A 15,661-nucleotide genomic window follows, 5' to 3' on the forward strand; every position below is an offset into this window, starting at 1 on the left:
CACTTCCCACTGCGTCATATTCATCAGTGACCCAGAAATATGGTGTTCTACTTCTGCTGGAAAGTCATCTCATTGCTCCAACATCTGGAGACACCTTCTTCTCATGCCTCTAGAACAAACCAGCTCCCTAGCCTACTCCCATTTCCCCAGGCATAAAGAATAAGGTCATTGAGGTTAAAGGGAGGGGGGCACAGGAAGAAGTTAGAATTAAGACTGTAGCAGTTAATTTCCTTTAAGATACTTTTCTAAAGCCTGACCTCTGGTATTAGGATTAGGTTTATTCACAGGTCTGGATGATTTATGTGGTATTAAGGGAAACAGGATGAGCAGGAGTTAGAGAAACCAGATAAGAGCAGATCTGAGAGTGTGATCTAGCAGTCTCCAACTCCCTCCTCCCCTCCCTTATTCTCCAGTAATGCAAATCTGGGGTGGGGGGACTGCACATACTCATTTCCCTAGATTTTTCACCTAAACTCCCAGAACATCTCCATAGCACCCCTGCCAAAGAGCATTGCAACCTTTCCCCTTCCTAATCTTAGAGAAGTTAGTTTGCTGGCATTTCAGGAGGAGATGGGAACAGCAAGGGAGATTCAAGATGAAAAGCAAACAGTCTGGGGAAGGGTGATGTGACAGCATCGGTGTGGAGGCTAGGGCTGAGCTGTGGTTGATCCAGGCACTTATCTGGCGCCTTCCTTCCTTCCTAAACACACTATATCTTAATTCTTCAGCACTAGGGAGCAGTAAAAGGGCCTGGGTTTAGAGAACACTGCGCTCAGTGTGAGAAACAGGATTAATGTGTCCTGATGTGCAAGGAAGACTGGCAGTTGTGGGTGGGGAGGGGGCCCTTGGGTTCTGTTCAGCCTCTTTCTGCTTGGCCATCTGGTTGCTTGTTGCCAGAACCAATTCGGAGCGAAGAGAGGATAAAGGGGATCTCTGGAATCTCAGCAATTGATCCCTCCTCAACCAGCTTCATCTGCCAAAGTGTGGTGAAAAGCCTAGGGCCCAACCTGGGAGGAGGCTGTCATGCAGTTCTGGCCCTGCTGTTCTCCTTCCCTTCACCCCCGCCCCTTACCTGCTACATCAGCCTGCCCTAATTCGGGGCAGGGAAGTCAGAAACACAATGGCTAAAACAAAGTGGAAGGACCACTGACATTTATTTACACATCGTACCACAGGCAGTGCTGGTATCTGAGTCTAGGGCAATAGGCAGAAAGGTTCATCTTCATTCTCCTGTCCTCCCTTTCTCTGTTGCTCCCCACTCTCTAACCCCCACCCCACCCCAAGCTCTTATTTCAAGAGCTGGGGGACCCAAGCAAAGACCCTGCAAAGGAAGTTTAGAATCCAGTTATGAGGATGGTGCTGGATGCATGCCACTTAGGCTCAATAAAAATGTCCCAGGATTAGGGCCAGTTCAGAAAGGGGGATATTCACTTGGGCTAGTTACCTGGATAAGGATGATCTCTTAGAGTAGGGGATAATTCATGCCCAGATGGCAATTATGGCCATGAAGGTAAAACCAGCTGCCACACAAGCCCATTTGGCTAGAGGGGATTCAGGGGCAGCCAGTTCCCGGGGAAGAATTTCTAAGAAGGTTACATAGAGGAAAGTGCCAGCTGCCACACCTTCTAATACAGCCTGGGCTAAGGCCCTTCCCCCCTCAGGATCTCCCCCAACCACAGCCATCCCTACAGCTAGGCCAAGGGGGGACATGAGGGCCAATGCCAGGATAGAGATCAGAGCCCATCGTGGCCCCGTGCCTGTCTGCACCAGTCGAAGTCCCACTCCAAATACCACTAATCCCTTGTGTGCCAGGACAGCCAGGCAAAGCTGCAGCACAGCTGGTACTGAAGACTGAAGCCCCACAGCCAGCCCCTCAAACACCGAGTGAAAGGAGAGTGAAAGCAAGAGAACCAGAGCCCTAAAGGACCCCTGAGAGGGTGATGGCAGGTGTCCATGACTGTGGAGACTCAAGGAATGGGCATCATGGGCCCCACCCCATTCCTCCTCATGTGTTTTTGACCCCCTGGTACCACTAGGGCACCACTGCAGTGCCAGTGACTCCAAAAGGAAGACCAAGAAGAAGCCTAGGGAGATGATGAGCTCCCCAAACGGGTAATCCACCTAGAGACAGAGAGAAGAAATAATGAGGCAAGAAGAGAAAAAAAGAGGGCAAAAAGAAAAGGGAACAAGATGAAGAAAGTGTGGTAGGACGAGAAGCAGTGGGCCTGGGAATGGTGTTAGAGATGGGGGATAATGAGAGAGATAGAGGGCCTGAAGGGAAGAATGCCAATCAATCATGAGAACAGGGATGGGGATGTGGGGAAAGATCATATATAGAAGAATAAGATCCAGAGAACAGGGTTACAAAGAGGGAAAGAACAGAGGTCCCCTAAGCCCCATGTATGGAATTAATTCTTTTTAGTTTCCAAGTCTGAGGCTGGGAAAGCTGGGGGGGTGGGGGGGGGGAGGGAGAAGAAATGTTTAGCATTCCTTGCATACCCCCAAGAGGGGCCTGAATAGGGAAGGTATCTCCAGCTCTCCTGACTTCTCAGGTAGGGGCCTGGCTGGGGGAAACTCACATCAGTTGAATCAGTGATGTCAGAAGAATTTGCCTCCTTCCCTGTCCTGTTCTGGGAAGGAGAGAGTATGAATTAGAAAGGAAAGGGGTCAGGCTTCTGCTATGTTGCTATAGTCCCACCTTCATTCAAAAATGTAATCCCCGGCCCAGCTCCCCCTACTCTACCTGCTCACAGGAGCTGCCCTTCATACAACTTTATTCTATACCCTAGGCCCTTTCTGGCTTCTTCCTGTAACATACTTTTGTTCCTCCCTCAGGTCCCCACAAATCCTTAAACTCAGCATCCCAGCCCCTCACCTGTAGGATGTAGTTCTGGATCTCTGAATCAATGCCCTCCAGGGCCTCAGCTGTCATGTGCATGAGCCCTGCTCCCAAAAACACTCCTGCTGATACACAACCTAGGAGGCTGAGGACCCGGCGGTGCTTCCCTGCCAAGGCAAAGGGGCACATGACAATAGGTCATTTCTTAGTTGGCAATTCAAGGAAGGCAGACAGAGATGGCTATAGAATATGGGCCTGAGAACAGAGAATCTGAACCCAGGTTCAGGATTAATAGTAGAGGCAAGTCAGGGGCCAAGGTGACAGGAGGGGTTGAGGTGAGAACAGATCATGATATATGGACAAAGATAGGGTCAGAACTGTACCTGTGGCTGCATGGATCCGGAACCATTTGAAGCAGATAGGAATAATGCCACAGAACAGAGTGAGAGCCAGCAAGGCTAGCAGGCAGCCAATTTTTACACCCACAAGTGGCTCCATCACTGGGGTGGAGGTTGAGTGGAGGCCCCAGGGTGATATAGAGTAGGTCTTCAGAGCAGGTAAAAGCTGTTGTGTTGGTTCACCTGGCCCCAGTGGGCAGTGGTAGTGGCTGATGTGTGCTGCCTCTGCTTATGTAGACATCTGACTTTGACTGGGGCTCTGCCTCTGGTTTTCCCCTACCCCCCCAATCAGGGCCCCTCCCCAGCCTCACACCCTCTTCAGCTCAGTAACCAGAAACTCCAGACTCCCTGCCAGACACTGCCCAGAGCTGTCTCTCTCCTCCTCCTCGTGGCTGACTAATCCTTAGGTTGACAAAGAACAGTATGAGCTCACCTCTAGGGTTAGCCTGATGGGAGATGGTATGCTCTATGATGGCGGAGTAGCCCCTACCCCCTTCTCACTGAAGACAAAAGCCTAGCTTTTCCTTGCTCAGGACACTCAATCCAAACCAACCATGTTTCTTTACTCAATCCCCCTGCTTTGTAGGCTGCCGTTTCTGACACCTGAACTGCACCCTTTCAGAGGGGATTTGGGGCCAGCTGGGGCAAAAGAAGGTAGGGCTAGGGCTATCCATTTTGCCATGTTGTGGGAACTGAGAGGTCCAGTCCCCTTACCTGCAACTCCAGATAATGAACTTTTTTTTTTTTAGGGGGGGAGCAACATTAAGATTTATGGGGCCACTCTATTAACACTGTCCCTGCCTCTTCCTGTACCTGACTAGCGCTTTGGCCGGGGCGGGGGGGATGACCTAGGGTAACCTTAGTGCCTATAAACCTCAAGATAAAGGGAATAGTTGATCCTGAGATTTAATGAAGCCAGAGGATAATGGAGATATTAACCAACTAGAGTAAAATGTACTAGCTTGGAGTATGCTGGAGTGGAGCTTGGGAAAGGACTGAGTCCTGACTCATAGCCTGGCTTCAAGTCTAAGTGAGACAGCTAAGGAAAGCACTGATCTGGTTGAAGAACCTTAAGCGGGGCAATGGGAGAAAGGTCAGGAGAGGTGGTTGCTTGGTTTCCCTAGGCAGGCTACCTGCATAGCCATGTTAAGACCTGTTGAGCCAGTTTTCAGAAGACCTGGGGGTGGCCCTTGTCATGTAGTTTTCCCACTACTCCCAAACAAGATTCCCTTGGTGAGCAGTGATTCTTACATAAGGAGCAATATTAGGATGGACTAAGGACTAGGTGGGAATACAAAGAACCCTGGAATTAAATTTTATTACAATGGTAGGAAGGAAGGAAACCTGAATCCTTTCCTGCTAAGCATAACACTAATTCTTTTTTTCTATTTTAAAAAAAATAAAACAATTCAATTAAAAAGTCAGAGGGTACTTGGCACCCCTATCATGAATCCTTGGGATGCATTGTTTTTGGCAAGGAAGGCAAAACCCGGGAGGTGTCAGCCAACCATTCCTAAGATCTCTTGTCAGTCATCAGAAGGATCTTGAACAGGGGATGGAGGAAATTCAGGTGAAGTGGTCAAAGGCAAGCAATCTCCCCAGGTACTAGCACGAGCACAGCGATATAAGTGTCTATGAAGAAGAAAGGAGAGATGCTTCAGTATAGCCTCCCTGTCCCCTTAAACACCTATGTAAGTTGTATGCCCCTTCCTCCTCCCAGTTCCTGTCCCCTGTACCTGCCATGTTGTCGGGCAGTAACCACAACATGTTGGAGATGCCCATCAGGGCAGCACAAGTGACAATGTACGTGGCGTGTCCGTTTAAGGACAGGCTGGGTGAGACGGGCCCATCGATGATCCTCCCCTTGAAGGTCCCGGCTTAGGATAACCAGAGAGAACTTCTCCTCCTTATGACTATGGTTCTAAAGTAAGGACAGAAAGGAAGGAGACTGGGGCGAAAAGTTAAAAATAAAGAAAACTTTATTTAGTTTCAGGCCTGACCCCTGAAGTTCTTTCTCCTTCTACAGACCAGATCATTTGGCTCCTCATTTTAACTCTCCTTCATGTACTCCCTTACCCCACCCTCTATCAGCATGCTTACCCAACCAAAAGGGATGGTGCTGTATGCTTGGGAGAAGCTGCAGGCCTGGGGTGGGGAAGCAGCTAGCTTGGGGCAGGGAAGTTCATGGGGACACTGTGGAAAAAAAGAAGTGATAAAGGTGAGAGAAACCAAAAGATAGTGAAGTAAGACAGAGCTGGAGAAAGCGGTAAAGACAGTGGAACTATGAGAGTAGATAAGGTAAACATATGGAAGGCAGGATAAAAGAACAGGTTAATCTCTCTTCTTTCACCTTTCTTGGCCATAGCTGAGCCTAGAACGATTTCTATTGGTTCGATCAAGGAAGAATACTCACTGGCGCGAAGACATGTCCAGGTCGATGGTCTATGGGAGATTTCTCTGGTCCCTGAAGCCCCAAAATATATATATGTCAGTGGTTGAGAGACCCTCTCACCCTTCCCATCTCCCACAGTTGTTACTGTGTTTCCCCATCTAAAGCATTCTTTACCAGTCCTCCCTCAGTCATTAAACATGCAATCTATGTCAATCTAGGTGACCACTACCAGTACCTTAAGGCACACCTGATGCATGGGGAAGACAGTATAACTCAGTGTGCAGGACGGCATGATCAAATCACCCTCATACACTTACTGGCAAATTCTACCTTTTCAAACTCTGCTGGTGTGCAGCCCAGAGAGGCTCAGACTACAGTGGTGACTTTGGGTTAGTTACTCAGTACCCCTTAATTTTACAACAGAGATATACTATCTCCTACATCCCCAATGCTTCGGAAACCTACAGTCCTTGATTCACTCGCTTCTCAGATGGAAAGTCATTCTGACCCAGAACAATATGCTTAGTCAACTGGGAGTCATCTTCAACATGTTGAGCATTCCCAGTTTTCAAGAGAATGTCAGCTCTGTAGAAGCATGGTAGGGTAGAGAAGAACCTCACCCTAAGGACTAGGTCCCTGGCATCCATGAGGATATGATGTCCAGTTTTTGTTCCATTCTCCACCAAAACCTGTGGAAGAAACTGGAAGATGAGTAGAAGGCCCAAAGTATTGGAGGTATCCATGAAAGAAGTTCTGTAGGAAGAGGCAAAGAACCACACTACAGTTATCCCGCTTCTGAAAGGAAAGGAGGAGAATGGAGACCACAAAAAGAGAGGGCAGGGTGTTCAGGACCCTTAAAAGCATTAAGAACTGTGAAGAAGAAAAAGGGAGCATTAATCAACAAGCCTTTATGAAGAGTCAACTGTGAATCAGATATGGGGATACAAAGACAAAAATGAAAAAAGTCCTTGCTCTCAAGTAGCTTAGCAGGGAAAAGCAATGTGTAGCCATTTAAGTATATACAAAATATATAAAAGAGACATAAGTTGATACTGGGAAGAAGGCACCAGCAGGTGAGAGATGAGGAAAGGTGGCACCTCACACAGGAAATGATTCCTGAAGTGATCTCTGATACAACAGCAACAACTAGGGATGATGAAATAGGTAAAGGTGGTCATTTCAGGCGTGTGGCAACCAGTGGTGGTGGCTGTGAGAGTGGAGGAAACAGGAGAGATGAGAGATGCTGCAGAATGGACAAGATTTTGGGAGCTTCTCGTTCAGGACAAGTTTTGCCTCAAGTGGACGCTGGGCTTGATAGCTTGGGCCAGATGTTTCTCTGTGACTGATGTCTACTGAGCATTATAGGAAACTGAATTAGATTAAAAAAAAAAGGACTGGTACTAGAATCATCTTGTGACTCAATAAATTTATTATCCATTTCCACGTATTGTTCATAAGTATCACGGTTATCATCTGTGAGCTCTAACTCAACTTATTTGGCATGACAGTATGGGTAATCAGACTTCTGTGAGTTCATGTGTACAATGGGTAAAAGGATCTTAAAATAAACAAGAAAGGGTTTGATCTGTGTTAACCATTTTGTTTATTTTTTAGACTACTAGGCAGCTCTTGGTTTTCAATGATTATTTTCTTCTGCACAAGATGAAATCTAACTTTATCATGTTTCATTCTTTATTTGCATGGGTTCTTGGTTTCTGGGATATGTGTATGTATGTGTGTGTTTTTTAACAAATAAAAAATGGCATGCATACATGTCACTTTTTAAAATACTCCACTAATTAAAAAATACTGATTATAGTAAGTGCAGAAAATCCGGGCCTTCTCACAACTGCTTTTTAAAATTCTGGCCCAGTAACTAACTGGCTATTGGAACTGAAAACAAAAGTTAAAATTATTCACATTGAAAATGATTCAAATTGAAAGTAATGGGACATTCCTAAACTATGATACTATAAGCCCACTTACATGTTTATGAACAGTGGGCCTATGGCTTTTTAATTTACTTATATTTTATTCCAATTACATAACAATTTTAACATTTGTTTTTTAAAAGTTTGCATTCTAAATTCTTTTCTTCCCTCATTACCCTTTCCTCTCCTTGAGAAGGCAAGCAATTTGATATAGATTATCTATATGCAGTCATGCAAAACACATTTCTATATTAGCTAAATTGTGAAAGAAAACACAAACAAAAAAGCAATGAGTGATGAGGTTGGAAGTCAGACTGCAGAGGATTTAGAAGAGAATGGAAGGACAGAAAATGAAGGCAACGAATATAGACAGTTTTCAAGGAGTTTGGCCGAGAAAAGAAAGAGAGGTAGAAGCTTGTGGGTATGGTAGTGCCTGATGAAGGTCTTTTAAGAATGGGGGATATTTTACACAAGAGAGTTGGATCCCTACGGGGTTTACTGAGAGGTGAAGGGATATCTCAGCTTACCAAGAACTGGCCTGTCTTACGCCATAAAGTTTGGATGACTTCGGTTCGATCAGCCGTGCTGGGTAATTCACTTAGAGAGAAAGCAGACACCACCACATCAAATTGTATCTGGGAATCAAGGCAAGGGACATTTTAGACAGAATTTTCTCCATCCCCAAACACCCCCAACTTCTTCCTTTGGGCTTTGTTTCCACCCACTGTCAAATACTCAGGCTGTGCTATAAAGTCAATGCTGAAATTCTCCATGTGCCTATCCCTCTTCCAGCACAGTGAGGAAATCTGGCACTTGCCTTTGGTGAGACTGGGAGAAACTGTCTAAAAAAGACTCCTGGAATATGGGGTTTCCCAGAATCTAAGCCACCTGGGGAACAAAGAAGAGAATTGGTTAAAGTGTGTCTATGCACTGGGGGGCAGAGGAGGGAAGGGACATCTAAACAGAAAGTAAAAGCCCCAAGAATAGAGAAAAAAAGCTACTAAATATGAGATGGGATGAAGAAGGAAAGGCATTGGAAGAGTAGAAACAGAAAAGGGTTCCTTCTCTTGTTTTGACTCCAACCAGCCCATTCTCTGCTCAGCAAAGGATTCTACCCTTTGCCTACATCTAAGGAAAATACAAAAGGGGAACTGGACCTGTCTGATCTTTTGGGAGAACTTTTTTTTTTTAAGGAATGTGAAATCTAATTCTCATTCTCCACTCTATTACAACCTCCTCTACCTAATCCTTTGCTTTTTTCATTTGTAGATCATTTCAACAACCATTGCCTTACTCTCACCTTTCAGAAGCCTTTCTGCCAAGGCCAACATGGAAGTTGAGCTATCCACGCACAAATATTCATGAAGGCTCTGGCCCCAGGTATCATAAGCAGCCCTGTGAAGATAGGACAACCTAAAAGATCTAAGAGACAGAGTTCTTAAACAGAGCACTGCTAATAGATAGTCTCCTAAGTATACTAGTGAGCTATGTCAGATAAAGGTTAAAAACATTAGTTTTTAGTGTCATTTCTATTAATTTCGCTCAATCTTCTGGATGGAAGATGGAGGGCAATGGACTCAGAAAAATGTTTGTACACTAGAACTGACATACAGGACCCTACCCTTGATGTTACAGCCTACCCTCCCTTTTCTAAGTGTAGCCCTTATTTACTTCCCAAACTCTGACCCATTCCCCATGCTTCTAAGACTCCTTTCCACGCTCCTATCCATATTTCTTTCCCTAAACTCCTATCTGGAGATTAATTAAAACAAAATATGGATGACACCAGTGCCTAATCCTTAACTTCACTATTCTTTAGAATCTACTAGTTTCTTGGCTTTGGAATCGTACAGACAGAGTTTTCTTAGGCTGGAAACAGTGGGGCTCATGCCAGCTCGAGTCACTCACCAAGTAACAGAACCAGTGCCTGAGCCAAAATCCATCAAAGTTTGTGGCTTAAAGTCTGGAACACGAGCTCGGATCTGAAGAAACAGAAGGCAACACCCAAGGTGGGATGCCAGGAATGACTTGAGGCTTGCTAGAGATTACTCAGAATATAGGACTAGGAGAGAGATTAGATGTGAGGTCTTTGAAAGTTTGTGGATACCTCAGGAATCCTTTTGTAATAGAAACTAAGGGGCTTTACCTCGTGGAAAGCTCTGGAAACAGCTGCAAAGCCACCATCTAGTCGTGCTGCCATGTATACTAGGCTCAACCTTTCATCATAGCTGCCAAAGAAACCAGGCACATATAATCATCTGTTAAATCCTACAGATTTCTAGCCTCACAATATCTCTTGCATCTATCTGATTATAATTCCTTATAGCCTCTATTCCTAGGTCATAACTTTACTATGTCTCACCTGGATTACTGCCAAAGCCCCCAACTTACCTTTTAACCCCCATTCTATTTCAGTTCATCTTAGTGCTTCTAGATTCATCTTTCTAAAGTAGAACTTACATTATGGCACCTTATGCTCAAAAACCTTCAACAATTACACATTGATATCTATGGGAAGCACCCAGGTATAGTGCGAGAGTGCACTAGATTTGGTGTAAAGAAGACCTTAATTCAAATTCTCTCTCAGACACTCACTTAAGCTCTTTTATTCTCCTTGGCCACAAAATGGGGATAATAACAACACCTACTTCACAAGGTTCTTGTGCAGAATGAATGAGACCGCACAGATGGATTGATCTGCAAATCTTTAAGAAATATCAATCTCATTGTTACTGTTATTACTCTCTTTAGGTTGTCATTTAAAGCCTTCTAGAATCTCCTTCCAACCTCTGTATCCAAGATAACATCACATTTTACCCCTCAGGTACTCTAGTTGGATAGGACTTCCTTGATTTCTTATCTCTATGCCACGGCTCTTCTATTTCTTACACTTAGAAGAGTTTCCCTCTCATTGCTGAATGTTGAAATCCTGCCCCTTCAAGGCCCAGCTCAAATGCTAACTGTTCTACCAAGCTTTTGTTGATCTGTCCACTTTGTCTGAATTCATAGTCTATTTGTACTTTTCTTGTGTTTTCCGCATGTTCACATTTTTATTATAGCTACTTATGCACAAATATCATAATTCCTATAAATATCTCTAGTAGTTGAATTTAATTTACCTTTGAACCTCCCCACTTAGCACAGTGCACTGCATATAATGGTTTTAATAACTGCTTATTGCATGAGTGAAGGAATGGGCCTCCACAACCTAAAACCACTTCTGTTAAGATGGGAAATGGGGCAGGCCACAGAAAAAGGCCCTTCATACCTCTGTCTTTTCAAAATTAGAGTGAAATATGAAATATTTCTGAGAAAATAATTTTTAGTTCTAAACAGTATTAAACAAGGATAATTTAAAATTTACATTTAACCAACTTGATACAGCTACTAAGAGGACTTTTCATTCATTTCCTTTCCTCTCTCCCCTCCAAGTCCTGAAGGATCCTTTTTTTCCTGTTAAGTTTATTTTTTAGTTTTTCAATTAACAATCTTTCAAAATTAATTTGTCTCTCCCACTACCCCCAACTAAGCAAAATACAACAAAATAACATATCTCTGAATATACAGCTGCATAGTCCAGCAAAACAGATTCCTAAACTAACCATGTCCAAATATGTATATATCTCTTCATTTTTAGTTTGTCACCTCTGTCAAGAGGTTAAGAGGTGTGTTTTCTCATCCTTTTGAACTGACTTTTCACTGACAAGAGAGCTAAAATCTTTCAAAGTTTTTTCTCCATATTTTTGCTATTATTGTATAAATTATTCTGCTGGTTCTGATTACTCTGCAACAAAACATAAACGTCTTCTCAGTTCCCTCTGAATTGATCAATTTCATCATTTTTTTAACATTTAAAAATTATTTATTCATTTAAAAATTTTTTTAAATACTAAAAAAATTTTTTGAGTTCCAAATTCTCTCCCTCCCTTACTCTCTGAGAAGGCAAGCAATATGATATCCATCCTTTCTTTTTTCAGTTTATCAGGGGATGTCCCTGAGCCCTAATACACGCATCTCTTTTCCTGGGGTAAAGCTTCCTTCCTTTCCGATTTTTATGACAAACTCCTTCCCCCCCAACTCCTATTGCCTTAGGGCAATTTCTTTACCTCAGTTTTTGCCAATGGTAAATAGTTTTGCGTAGGGCATTCAACACAGCTCCACGAAGCTGTTTCTCTGACTGTAATGACCCTGAGAGGAGAAAGCAAAGCAAAGGCTAGAGCTGAAGACCAAGCAAGATGAAACCCAGTACCTAGTACAGGAATACCCTTATCCCTTGTTTTTCCCAGCAGGGACTTAAAACCCAGGAGGCTTCTAGTATAAACCTCTATAGAAAAATATTACATAGTAATGAAAGACATGTTCTGTGTCATCAGAACAATGGTTCAACCAAAGCATTATTTTTTCTCTGATAGTTCATTTTCCCTAGCTGCCCCTTATGACATCTATCAGTAATTCAGTTTTGCTTCTGTGTAAGTGTGGTTAAGTACTGGAAGCCTGGATGACAGCATGATGGAAACTGCTTTGATCAGAACTTCTTCACTCTTCTGCAGCACTTCTTTCCAGCCTTGGGTCTGTGGAGTCCAGTGCAATCTGCAATGTTACTTACAAGTAGCCTCAGAAATAGCTACTCATAGTCTCAAACAAACTAAAGGGGTGACCACCTATTAGAGAACAGCTAAACAAAATAATGGGCTGCTAGGTGGTGCAGTGGATAGAGTGCCAGGCCTGAAATCAGGAAGACTCATCTTCCTGAGTTCAAATCTGGCTTCAGATACTTCACTAATTGTGTGACCCCTGGGCAAGTCACTTAACCCTGTTTGCCTCAGTTCTTCATCTGTAAAATAAGCTGGAGAAAGAAATGATAAACCGATCTAGTATCTTTGCCAAGAAAATCCCAAGTGGGGTCACAAACAGTCAGACACGATTGAACAACAACAAAAAACAAAGTATGAATGTAATGGAGTATTACTGGGCCACAAGAAATAACAAAATGGACAGTTTTAGAGGAAACTGGGAAAAGCTTTATGAATTGGTGCCGAATAATATGGGCAAAACTAGAACAATTTATACGACAAGAACACCGTACAGAAAAATAACTTTAAAGACTTTAGAACTCTAATGCAGTGATAAACTGTGAGTGTACAGGAGAAAAGATGAAACATATCACCCACCTCTTGCCAGAGTTGATGGGTTTAAAACGTAAATGACATATCCATTTTTGGCTTTGGCCAATGTGGGGATTTGTTTTGTTGGGCTCAGCACAGTCATCGTGAGGATTTAAAAAAAATGTTCAAAAATGGAGTATGAGGAACGGGAGAGCTCATGCTCACAAAATTAATTAATTAAAAGAAACAGCTGCTCATCCAACATCGAAGAAAGTAACAATGTATGGTAGAACATAATTCAAGTCTGAAGTCACTGATATGCCTTTCTGCATCTGTCCTGAAGAAAAGTGTGCCGGGAAATCAACAATGTCATTACTGTGTGAAAACACTACAGGAAGCTAGTTCAAATCTAGGTTAGATCATGGGTGTGATCAAGGAAATGTGTGTGGGTGGGATTTCATTCCACAGTATAACCTGAGAAGGTCCAACACATTTCCTGCTCATTCCTGACCCAGATGATTCTAGAGGAAACAAGAAAGATCTGGATATGCACTGGGTATCCAGGAATACCCTGGTATGTGACAGACAACAGAATCAAAGACAAATAATAACAGCTGACACTTACATATGTTTATCATTTCCAAAGCGTTTTGTACATACATTTTCTCATTAGGTCTCAGACCTAATACTTGTGATAAGTAATATAGTATTATTACTCCCATTTCACAGAGACATTCAGCTGCTAGTGGTCAAGTGCCACTTATGACTGATTTGACCAAACACATATTAGAAAATTGACAAGTTGGTATGCAAAATTGATTTAAAAATTAATCTTTGCTCTCCTCTTAATTAGTCTAACTTAGCTTCTTTCTTTGGCCCATCTTAGCCTTTACCTGTATCCTGGAGTTTATTTTCCAGCTGTATTGCTTTTTTGCGTAGCTCCTCAGGTTCTGTAGGAAGCTTTCGACTCCAGAGATAGTTGGTGAGTGTCTGAACCTGCTTCTCTATGTTGGGTATGGAGCTTTCTGTGGGCCAGAGATGAAAAGGGGTTAATCAGTTAAATTAAGATTCCCTTCTTTTCTCTATTTATTTCCTCCATCAAGAGAGTTACTCACCCTGCACGAGTTGTTGGGCTGCGGTGACCAAGGCTTGTGGCAGCTGCACTTGGGACAAATGTAAGACCCCTGGGTGCTTACGATGTGGTCTCTTCCCCAGGAAATCTAATATATCATTCTCCTGGGACACTCTGGGAATAAGGTCAGCAAATGCCTGAGTTCCAAGAAGAGGAAAACTGAATGAGTTAATTTAGTGTATGAAGAAAGCTGGGTAATAATAGCTCATCTTTCTATAATATTTTAAGGTTTCGCAGAATGCTTTATGTAAATTATCTCATTTGACAATGGTAACTTGGGGTGGCATAGATTGAGAATGAATTCAATTAACATGTAATTTATTAAGCTGCTAGTCAAGAGAGACTGTTGTGGATGACAGCAGAACAGGGATAGCAGCACAGTGCAGTAGAAGGTTTGCTGGTTTATGATCAGCAGCATCAGAGTTTGAATCCCACATCTGTGACAGATACAGTCCTGTAAACTCAGCTTCATGAGGTTTCTTCATTTGTAAGGCCAGTGGTTTGAACTAGATATCCTCTAAGATCACTTCTACTTCTAAAACTATTTTAGGATAGGAATCTCCCCCACGGACAGAGGTTTCTCTTGCCCTGGGGAGTGGGGTTCTCTCCCCAAAGGTTGGGTTCAAAGACTAAAGGCTTTCACCAGCTGGAAGGTACTTCAAATCTGATGCACAGTTGAACAAGAATTCAGTCTACTACTACATACTCAACAAGTAACTACCCTGGGTCAAAGGCATAACTGTCAGCGAAAGTGGATTTAATGAGCAGAGCTGATGAATTCCGATTTGGGGACTACTTCTCCTCCACAGGGTTTCGTGTTATGTAAGGTATAGGTAGGTTTAGAGGCTGATCCTAGCCAGGAAGCCATAACAACCTTGCAAGTAAATCAATCCAGCATCTGACTTGGGCATAGGCACAGATCCTGGGATTACTCACCCCGCTCTACATTTGGTTTGGAAGCCTCCTCCACTCCCATCCATTCCTGACTTCCTTTATGTCTACACGTATTTGCCTATTTGATTCCCTGCCTCTCATTCTCTTTTTTTTTTTCTTTTCCCTTTCCTCTCTCTCATCTTTTTTCTTTTTATTTTTGGAGGGGGGAAGGCAGGGCAATTGGGGTTAAGTGACTTTTTTTCTTTTCTGACACACATCCTGTCTCGCGCTTTTTACTCTGCAACGCTCTTCGTATGCCTGTCCCTCTAGGACTGTCTACAATCCCGTTCTTTGTCTTGTGGGATGACAGTTTTTCATGTGATCAAATACACACGTGATTTGCTGGGTTGGGGCGGGTGGGCTCCCCCTCTAAGGCTTTCCCGATATGACCAGGCAGGGTTGTTTCCAGAAACAGGGAAACGCGCGGGGAGCACAAAAGTTCTCACCCGGGACAACGGGGTTCCTGCCGGCTGGCGGCTCCATCTTCTCAGCCACAACAGCGGCCTGGATCTCCTGGTGGCTGCCATGACTTCTGGGCCGAACCGGAAGCGGAAATCGAAACGTCCGTGACCCTCCGGAGCCGCTAGCTCTTCCACCGCAAGCTCATCCTCAAGAAGAAGGACACGTCATCAACCAATCGAGAGAGGAAGATGATTTCTAGACGCCAATCGGCGGCCTCTATGTAAATCGTACAGTGACGTAAGAATGTTTTCCCTGGTGATGGACACGTGTCAGATTTAACCAATGGAAAGAATGCACAGTGTTCTCAGTCTCGTAGGTGCGGCTGTTTCTCGGCGAGACACTAGGAGGCAGTTGTTGCGTGTGTTGCAGCTTGGCGGGGTGTGTGGTTGTCTGTATGGCTGTTGTTTTATTTTTTGTTATTTTAAAAACCTCTGCAATTACACTATTAGTTTATTAGTATCATTCAGGA

General features: G+C 43.6%; 2 protein-coding genes across 4 annotated transcripts; both read right to left on the bottom strand.

Moving 5' to 3' along the window:
* Positions 1 to 1,135: 1,135 nt before the first annotated feature.
* SLC39A2 (solute carrier family 39 member 2) lies at positions 1,136 to 3,355 on the bottom strand. 3 transcript variants are annotated; one of them, XM_036736217.1, is made up of 4 exons: positions 3,223 to 3,355; positions 2,876 to 3,006; positions 2,580 to 2,630; positions 1,136 to 2,121 (listed from the first exon to the last, which is right to left on the bottom strand). In XM_036736217.1, exons 1-4 carry the CDS (start codon positions 3,335 to 3,337, stop codon positions 1,480 to 1,482), a joined length of 939 nt encoding a protein of 312 aa, XP_036592112.1. In that variant the 5' UTR covers positions 3,338 to 3,355; the 3' UTR covers positions 1,136 to 1,479. The 3 variants fall into 3 exon arrangements, with proteins under 3 accessions (XP_036592112.1, XP_036592113.1, XP_036592114.1); XM_036736218.1 differs by having other exon boundaries at positions 2,073 to 2,121; positions 2,500 to 2,630; XM_036736219.1 differs by having other exon boundaries at positions 2,104 to 2,121; positions 2,580 to 2,625.
* METTL17 (methyltransferase like 17) lies at positions 1,136 to 15,315 on the bottom strand. The gene is made up of 17 exons (XM_036736215.1): positions 15,177 to 15,315; positions 13,781 to 13,934; positions 13,559 to 13,690; positions 11,667 to 11,748; positions 9,707 to 9,788; positions 9,469 to 9,542; positions 8,861 to 8,955; positions 8,378 to 8,448; positions 8,088 to 8,195; positions 6,250 to 6,318; positions 5,651 to 5,701; positions 5,338 to 5,430; positions 4,974 to 5,158; positions 3,223 to 4,869; positions 2,876 to 3,006; positions 2,580 to 2,630; positions 1,136 to 2,121 (listed from the first exon to the last, which is right to left on the bottom strand). The coding sequence occupies exons 1-14, from the start codon at positions 15,255 to 15,257 to the stop codon at positions 4,764 to 4,766; spliced, it is 1,383 nt and encodes a 460-aa protein (XP_036592110.1). The 5' UTR covers positions 15,258 to 15,315; the 3' UTR covers positions 1,136 to 2,121; positions 2,580 to 2,630; positions 2,876 to 3,006; positions 3,223 to 4,763.
* Positions 15,316 to 15,661: the final 346 nt, after the last annotated feature.

This window comes from Trichosurus vulpecula, chromosome 8 (assembly GCF_011100635.1).
Source record: "Trichosurus vulpecula isolate mTriVul1 chromosome 8, mTriVul1.pri, whole genome shotgun sequence".
Classification (NCBI taxonomy): Eukaryota; Metazoa; Chordata; class Mammalia; order Diprotodontia; family Phalangeridae; genus Trichosurus; species Trichosurus vulpecula.

Bases quoted from the DNA above. Each gene is read 5' to 3' on its own strand.
- METTL17 (XM_036736215.1), bottom strand. From the start codon at position 15,257: ATGGCAGCCACCAGGAGATCCAGGCCGCTGTTGTGGCTGAGAAGATGG. The intron at 8,196-8,377 runs GCAAGTGCCAGA...CTTGATTCCCAG, and splicing joins TTCTCCCAGTCTCACCAAAG to ATACAATTTGATGTGGTGGT. The intron at 6,319-8,087 runs GTAAGCTGAGAT...TTTCTTCCACAG, and splicing joins GTAAGACAGGCCAGTTCTTG to GTTTTGGTGGAGAATGGAAC.
- SLC39A2 (XM_036736217.1), bottom strand. From the start codon at position 3,337: ATGGAGCCACTTGTGGGTGTAAAAATTGGCTGCCTGCTAGCCTTGCTG. The intron at 3,007-3,222 runs GTACAGTTCTGA...TTGCCTTGGCAG, and splicing joins CCGGATCCATGCAGCCACAG to GGAAGCACCGCCGGGTCCTC. The intron at 2,631-2,875 runs GTGAGGGGCTGG...TCTCCTTCCCAG, and splicing joins TCCAGAACTACATCCTACAG to AACAGGACAGGGAAGGAGGC.